General features: G+C 67.7%; 1 protein-coding gene across 1 annotated transcript; it reads left to right on the top strand.

Annotated features, from left to right (window-relative positions):
* Positions 1 to 3809: 3809 nt before the first annotated feature.
* H696_00532 (hypothetical protein) lies at positions 3810 to 8252 on the top strand (the record flags this gene model as incomplete). The annotated part of the gene is made up of 2 exons (XM_009494406.1): positions 3810 to 7465; positions 7824 to 8252. The coding sequence occupies one exon, from the start codon at positions 3810 to 3812 to the stop codon at positions 7395 to 7397; it is 3588 nt and encodes a 1195-aa protein (XP_009492681.1). The 3' UTR covers positions 7398 to 7465; positions 7824 to 8252.
* Positions 8253 to 8454: the final 202 nt, after the last annotated feature.

Raw genomic sequence — 8454 nt, 5'->3', positions numbered from 1 at the left:
GTGTGTGTGTGTGTGTGTGGGTAGGGGGAGGAGGAGACTGGCCGTGGCCTTGCTTGCCGGGATGCGAGGCAGGCGCCCAAAAGGGGGGCCCCCAATCGAAACAGGGCCCCGGCTCCTGCCCAGAAGACAGGGGCTTGCTGTGGCCGGTCGGGGGTATCTGGGGAAGAAATGAACCGAGCGACAACAAAAACAGGGGCTGGTTGTCCCTCCCGCGGTGGCAGATCTCCTGCGTCAGCCCTTTCCGTCCTCAGGCGGTGTGCCGGGCGCGGGGGACGGCGGGCAGAGCATCCCACTTGGGCAGTGGGCATGCCTCCGCGAGGTGGCCCCCCTTGGTCCGAAATATACGGGAGTTCGCCGGGGTCCGGGGGAGGGGGAGCAGATCGGGCGCCCTCTTTCCCCCAACGGAGACGAGGGGGGAAGAGGGGGGGGGGGGGGACCGAGCTCCGACCGCGGGCAGACGCCCCGCCCCCGTGCCGTGTCCTGCGTTCTCGGTCTTGGGCCGTGTGACGGGCGCCGGGGTGCGCATTTGCAACGGGCGTGGTCGGCCGGCGCCGCATCCCCCGGCTATTTTCCCCCGTCCTCCCTGCCACCCCGTGAGGGAGTGGAATGTGCATTTCGGTCCCCCGCCTCCCCCCCCCCCCCCCCCGCCCCCTTTCTCCGGCAGGGGTCTCCGCCTCCGGCCATGGGCCTACCCAGCGATGGGCGATTTGTGCGCCGCTCGTTCTTCGGGCCCGGTGGGAGGTGTTCACTTGTTCGGCGGGAGTTTGCCGGGCGCCCCCCGGGCTGCCGTCCTGGCTCCGCGCCCTTGATGGGGACGATGATAGTGGCGTGGCCGGGCTGCCCGGCCTTATTGCCCATGCCTTTTCATTCCCAGCGCAGCAATTCACGCGCCGCGGGGGCCACCACACATGCCCCCCCCCCCGGCTGAGGCATATGCCTGTGTGTTTGTGTGCGTACGCGCGTGGAATAACCACGACGAGAGGGAGACACACGGGCGCATGTGCGCTGGGCGCGCATGGGACCGCGGTTGGCTCGGCTGCGTCAATTCGGCGAAAGGTGACAAGCGGGCGTCCCTCGCTGGGGTCATTCATCCAGGGCACCCCGCCCTTCTTCGGGGGGCGGAGGCTGCGAGGGGGTCAGGGCACGGGGCGGCGGGGTCCCAGGGCAATAATATTGCACGCTCTCGGCGGCCATAAGTTGGCAGTATCTCATGTTGGGCATATGACTACGGAGGGATCACAAGGGCCATGGCCGCGGTGGGGGCATGCGCTCGGGCCAAAACGACATTCTAGGCCTTAACCCGCTGGCCTCCGCGCGCCCGGCCGTGCCGCGGGCGACCTCCCTCCTCGGGTGGCCGGGTTGCACAGCAAGCGGGGCCCCCACAAGCGTGCCCCGAGGCAGAGCGGGGCCGGGAGGAAGGAAGAGGGGGTCATTTGCGTTCTGGGCGATTGCCCGAGAGCTTCCCATGATGCCCGGCAGATGTGCTTGTATGCTCGGCGTCGTCGGCCCTCCCCCTGCACCTCCCGTGTGGGGTGTTTACTTTGCATATTCTACTTGTGGGCTAGACAGAATGGTCGCGGGTGTTCAACTTTGTCCTTGGCAGGATGGCGTGGGGCCTCCCGTCCTTGGCTGATCGGGGCCACTGAGGTGGGTGGGTGGGTGGGTGGGGGGAGCGGGGGGGGGGCAAGGGCCAAGGGCTATTTGATTTTTGGATCCTGCCCTTGGCCATACCGCTGTGGGCGATCCAGGAATCAGCGGCCAAGGGGGCTTTTTTATTTCCCGTTTTCCGCGCGCGTGTGTGTGTGCGTGCGTGTGTGTGTGTGTGTGTGTGTGGTGCCCCCCCCCCCCAGGAGTGGTGTTCGCGAGCGCGGGTGGGCATAATTTTCCGAGCGCGTAAGTGGCAGTTGCCCGGCACACACCCTGGGATCAGAAAGTGCGCCCACGCTGCCTCCGGCTCTTCTGCGGGACCAAGGACCGGCGCGATGCAGCTGCGACGCTGATCCTCCCTCTTTCTTTCCTCTCCGAGCCGCGGTCTGGCCTTCATCTTTCCGACCGGCCGCCTCATTCCACCGAAGTCATCGGCTCCTTTTCTCTCCGTTCCCCCCCCCCCCCCCCCTCGCCTCCCTGTTCTCCCGTTCCAAGCTCTTGGGCGGCCGACCGATGCCCGAGCACCGCGCATACTCAGAGGCGAGTGACAGATGACCGAGCGCACTTTCGGCAGGCTTGTCGGGGCCTTTTAGCGTTCCAAGGGGAAGAGGTAGGGGCAGGGGTGGGGAGCGGGGGGCAGGTCGGGAGAGAAAGCCGACGGCATGATAGCTCAGGACGACTTACTTGCCCCTCGGGAAAGGCGCTGCAACGGGGGCGTTCTCGCTCCAGCAGCAGGCGATTCAGGAACGCTTACACACTCGCAGGAGGGCGGCTTTACACCACTAGACCCGCCTGAGAATGACCATCTGTGTTTCGCTGCCCTCGCGCCTGCTGCGTGGATGTTCCCCGCCTCCCTCCCTCGCACACACTCACAGACACACGCAGACACGCGCAGACACACATGCTCACGAGTGGCTGCCATCTGCTCGGCTGGACCTAGGAATGCTGGCCCTTCCGGCTTTATAGGCGACCGAGGACGACCTCGGGGGGTGCCTCATCTGCCCGGGGTAAATTGCGCGCCTTGGCGGGTGTTGCGCTGAGCCCCGCTCCGTCTTGCTCGGGTGCTGCGCCGGCACCGTTGCCGCTCTCTGCCTGTCTGACTCACTCTGGGCGTCTCGCCGCGCTCCTCCACACTCCACGGGGAGTGTGGGCGGACCCTTTTTAAAAAAGGGCCGCCACCTCTCTCGCCAGGCGTACCGGTCCCCACCATATCGCAGAGCAATTGATCTCCCTCAATTGGTATTTTTTCCTTGCCTCCCCTCCCCAACCCTCCCGCCCTTCCCGCGCAACATTTCCGCTCCTCGTGGATGCATGCCCTCTCTCTCTCCCCCCCCCCCCCTCCCCCATCCCCTATCGAGTTGATTTTCTTGAGCTGCTTGCCCGCGCATCCACAAGCCCACTGACTCCCCGACCTATGACGCCTCTTCCCACTGAAAAACCAGTCCTTCGTTCGAGGCGTGGAATTCAACATCCCACCTGTTGCTGCATTTTCCTTTCTGTGTCTTAGCTTGTCCCTCGTGCCCTCATTTGCTCTGCTCCTTCCTTCGGCAGCGCCCTTCGCCTGTCATCACTCCCCGATCTCCTTTCTTGAACATCCATTTTCACATTTACCCTCGAGCACCACTTCTCTTCTCCCGACTTCTGCGAAGCGAGGTGCGCACGATCCCCGCCTTCCCCTCCAAGTCTTCTCTCCCCCCTCCCTCCCCGCTTCAGCAGCTTAGAGCATCGCCTAACGCGCGCCCCCCCCCCCCCTCCCCTCCCCCCATCAATCTCCCCATCACCGCCTCAGGAAGAGATCCCTCCACCCCGGCACCCGTACTCCGCCCTCGATTGCAAGTCGTTTCTACGATCTTCCCCGCCTTCCTCTCCTCCTGCGCCTCTCCTCCTGCGCCTCTTGTCCCCCCCCCCCCCCCCCCCCCCCCCAACACCTTGTCTGCCATCATCTTGCATGTGACCAGCCTCCCGAGCTGCGCCTTTCCTGCTAACACACATGCACACGCCCCCCCCCGCCTGACACGGAAGAGCTAAATGTGCGCGTCGCCTCCATCCCCCCACCGGTCTCTTCCCGTGCGACGTCCCAGCATGACCACTCACGCTCCTCCTCGCCCCGCCCTGCCCCGCCCTGCCCCGCCTCTGCTGTGTCTCCGAATCACGCAGGGACAATGTCCGCCGCGCTGGGAACATGGTTTCTCGGTGATTATCGCATGGTGACCACGGCTTGGGACCGGCCGGTCCTGTACCACCGTCGAGGCGAAGGCCCTGGGGGTGCCCGGCGTCGCGGGGCCCCGCCCGTGGTGACGGCCGAGCCCATCGGCACGCCATTCCTCGGTGATGCCGAGCGGCTGCGCTGCCTGCGCATGTCCTCCGACGGGGGGCTGGTCTTCGCGGTGCACAGCTCGGCCTCCGGGCGTCCGATCGATGTCTTCTGCTCGATCCCCGAGGCGGCCACACACCCGGACCAGGGCTCCGGCTGGCCGGACGCCGGGCAGGTGCCCTATACATGGGCCGCCTCGCTCGGGCGCCCTGGGTCTGCCGGCCTCGGGAGCGCCCCTCTTGGTGGCGGCAAGTATGCCGTGGATTTGGCCTTCAATTCGACGCACGCGATGACCGCCAACTCGGACGGCACGCTGCAGCTCTTTTCCCTGGGGCATGTGGCCGAGGCCCTGGCCGGGGCCACCTTCGAGGAGCTCTTCCCCCGGCGGTCGCCGCTCCTGTCCCTGGCCGATCCGTTGGCCGTGTTCGGGGGCCACCCGGCCAGCGATCCGGCGGCCGTGCCCTTCTGCCTGCAATTCGACCGCGATCGAGTCCTCTCCGGGGACAACCAGGGTGCCCTGCTGGTGCATGATTTGGCCACCGGGCTGGTGCGCGACCGGATTGCCATCTTCGGCTCGGGGCCTGGTCTGGCGGATCCGACCCTGCGCGGCGTGGTGCCGGGGGTGGTGTGCTTGCAGGCAGATGACCGCCTGGTGGCGGCCGGGTGTGGGGATGGCCGGATTCGGCTCTTCGACACTCGAGCTCGGACGCGGAATTCCCTGGCCGCCACGTTGCTCTGCCTGCCGCCGGGCCTGCTGCCGCTGGTGACCGGCGGCCCGCCGGCCGCCGACTCGCCCTTTGGCTTCCTCAGCCGACCGGTGCTGTCGCGTCTGTCGGCTCCTGCCACCGGGCCCGGTGGTGCGAGCAGCACCGCCGCCGGGGCAGCCCGCTGGGGCCCCTCCTTCCTGCGTCTGGGCATCAACAGCCTGCTCATGAGCGCGCAGACCCTGATGACCGGCAGCTCGGACGGCGTGTGCCGGGTGTTTGACCTGCGCGTGTTGACCGACCCGTCGGATGGGGGCATCAGCTCCTCCGGCGGGGGCGCCGGCATGTCACCGGTCCCGGTCGGCCCGGGGGGCGAGGGCTGTCCCTCGGGGCCGACGGCCGGGCCGGCCTTTCGCGATCGGGCCTGCCTGCATGAGCTTGTCGGCCATACGGCCGATGTGTCGGCCCTGCACGACGCTCTTCCGATCTTGACCGACCCGTCGGATGGGGGCATCAGCTCCTCCGGCGGGGGCGCCGGCATGTCACCGGTCCCGGTCGGCCCGGGGGGCGAGGGCTGTCCCTCGGGGCCGACGGCCGGGCCGGCCTTTCGCGATCGGGCCTGCCTGCATGAGCTTGTCGGCCATACGGCCGATGTGTCGGCCCTGCACTTTGTCGAGCTCGAGGGGGTTGGCGCCAAGCGGGCACTTACTGGCAGCGCGGACAGCACCATCCGCGCGTGGTGCCTGGCCACCGGGCGCCTGGAGCGGACGTTCGCCGCCCACCGGGGCCCGGTGGCCGCGGTGGCGTGCGACGAAAATGGCACCTTCATCAGCTGCGGCCAGGCTCCGGGCGATCGGTCCATCCGCCGAGATCGGAAGAGCACACGTACTGGCAGCGCGGACAGCACCATCCGCGCGTGGTGCCTGGCCACCGGGCGCCTGGAGCGGACGTTCGCCGCCCACCGGGGCCCGGTGGCCGCGGTGGCGTGCGACGAAAATGGCACCTTCATCAGCTGCGGCCAGGCTCCGGGCGATCGGTCCATCCGCCGGTGGGCCTTCCGCAATGACCCCACCCGGCAGTCGCGGGTGGTTTGGCGAAGCTCCTACGATGTCGGGGCCATGGTCCGCCAAGGGCACAGCATCTCCGAGGATCTGGCCGTGCAGGCGGCCGATCGCCAGGCCACCGGCATGTGTGGCTTGGCCATGGCCACCGGCACTCCGGTGAGCCCGCTCTTCGGCACGATCTCCCTCCGGTCGCCGCGGATTTTGTCGGCCGCCGCTGCGGCCGCTGCCGCAGCGGCCGCAGCCGTCACTCCGAATGGCCGGTCACACTCGTCGGCCCCCCTGGCCGGGGGGGAGGATATGCTGGCGGCTGCGGCGGCCGCGGCCGTGGCCGCCGCCGGTGGCAGCCCCTCCTCCTCGGCTCTGAGCAGCCCGCGTGGCGGGGTGGCCCGGCGTCGTCCGCCCGGTGATCGCATGGGTCCCGGGCATGGCCTGGCCCTGGGCGGCCCCGGTGCCGGTCCCGGCAGCGGACGTAGCTGCGGGGTCGCGGCACGCGCCGGCGGGCTGGACGACCTTCCCCGGTCGGTGTCCCTGGATTCGGTGCTGCTTCCGAGTGTTTGTTCCGGCACCCGGGGCTCGGAGCTGCTGATGGCCGGGGGCACACGCACCGGGGCAACCCCGCTCCCGATGGAACGGTCTGGCCCGCGCCCGCGTGCGGCTTCCAAGCTGCGCAACTCCTCCAGCCGGGCGGACAGCCGCAGCCCTGTGGCTGGCGCTTCGCCGGTGCCTCCCCCGATGACGTCGGTGGCCAGCAGCGGCGCTGGCAGCCTCGGCGATGGCGGGGTTCCCATGCTGGCGAGCACGACGGCCACATGCCGCATCGCCGTCGACAGCAGTCCGGCCTTCGGGGGGGGCCGCACCCACCAGGCGCCCCACTTGAATGCCCAGTCCATGATGGACCTTCGGGTGTTGGCCTCGCTGGGCCAATCGGACGGCTGCATCGGCTCCATGCCGACGTCGGCCATGCATGCGACCGGCGGGGCCGCCGGCGCCGGCCAGGAGACGGCCCTCCTGCCTCCGGGACAGCGGTCCTGGAGTTCGAGCTCGCTCTTCCAGCCGGGCTCTCAGATTGCCGTTCCGGTTGGCGACCCGTCCTCCGGGGCGATGGCCGGCATGGACTACTTCCAGCCGCTACAGTCGAGCAGCTTCGCCGATCTGCCCTCCGCGACCGAGCCGCCCTCGCGCTCGGACTCGTGTGCCTCGCTGCGCATGAAGTTCTCGCAGCTGGGGCACCTGAAGTCCGAGCCATCCTCCTCGGTCGGGTCTCCGGTGGGCCCCCTTTCCCCCCGCAGCGGCCGGCCCCTGAGCGTGCACCAGCCAATGGGTGGCGACCAGGGCTTGGGGCCTGCGTTCGCCGGCGCGCCGCTCCACCAGCAGCAGTCTCTGCATCATCATCATCACCACCACCACCTAAACCAACAGCAGCAGCAGCAGCAGCAGCAGCAGCAGCAGCAGCAGCAGCAGCAAAGCCCCTTCCGAAACCACGCTCCCGGGGACGCTTTGACAGGGCCTAGCCCGGTAAATGCCTCGTGTGGGCTGACTGCCGGGACATTCCGGCGCGCGCCGGTCGTCCCGGCGACTCCCGGCTTGACTACCGGCCCGAGCCGTAGCAGCAGTATGTTCCATCCTACCTCCTCCTCGCTGGGGGCAGAATCACCCGAGCACTTGTGAGTGTGGGCCGTGCGCTGGGTCTCAGGGGTGGAGAGAGTGCCGGCACGCGAACGAGTGCGCATTCTCCGGTGCGTTGCTCTAGCTGCCTCTCTGTCTCTCTCCTCCCCTCCTCTGCTCTCTGCCTCCGCACAGGCCGAGTTCCCTCATTCTCGTGCATGCTATTTCTCTGCACCCCGGTTTCCGCGCCGGGGAGTCTCTCAGGCTGCTCCTGAGAGGGCGAGGGGGGGGGGGGGGAGGCGGTGTCCAGTTGCACTCCTCCTTTTCTTCCTCCCGGCGGCTGTCCTTGAATGGGGGAAGGGCTCTCCCCTTCACCCTCCATAACCGGCTGTTGTCTTCCCCTCCCCCCTCTGACCTTTCTTTCGCGTCCGCGCGCGCTCTCCCATCCCCTTCCACCCCCTGACCACGTCCCATCCACGGCACACGCAGATCTTCGCTTTGAGGAGACGCCTATCATTACCAGCACAGTTCTGTCGACCGATGCCTCCTGCTCGTCCCTGTCCGCGGTTGCAGGCCTGTCGACCTCCTTCTCCGGGGACCTGTTCTTCTCGGAGACCGATGATGCGTCGGTGATCGGTGGTGGTGGTGGTGGCGGCGGTGGCGGCGGCGGCGGCGGCGGCCATGGCGGCTCGAGTAGTGGGAATGTAGCGTCCTTGATGATGATGTCCCAGTCCGGGAATCAACATCCAGCCATGTCCTCACCGCTTGTCGTCCATCCGCTGGCGCAGCAGCAGCCATTCGCCACATCTCCCCCGGCGAGAGGGGGCCATTGGTGAGAGAGGTGGCCCGGCCCTTGGAGAGATCGAGGTGCTATCATCGATCCCATCTCCTTCATGTCTCTCTCTCTCTCTCTCTCTCTCTCTCTCTCTCTCTTTTGGGTTTGACATAAATAGAGCATTTTAAACACACACACCTCCTTATGCAAGGGGCCAGCGATGAGAGGCGGCAAGCGGCCAAAGAAGACAAGATGACCCGGCATCCGGGTACTTGTGTGTGTGTGTGTGTGTGTGTGTGTGTGTGTGTGTGTGTGTGTGTGTGTGTGTGTGTGTGTGTGTGTGTG

This window comes from Fonticula alba (assembly GCF_000388065.1).
Source record: "Fonticula alba strain ATCC 38817 unplaced genomic scaffold supercont2.1, whole genome shotgun sequence".
Classification (NCBI taxonomy): Eukaryota; order Rotosphaerida; family Fonticulaceae; genus Fonticula; species Fonticula alba.
This window is presented reverse-complemented; position numbering and strand designations above follow the sequence as displayed.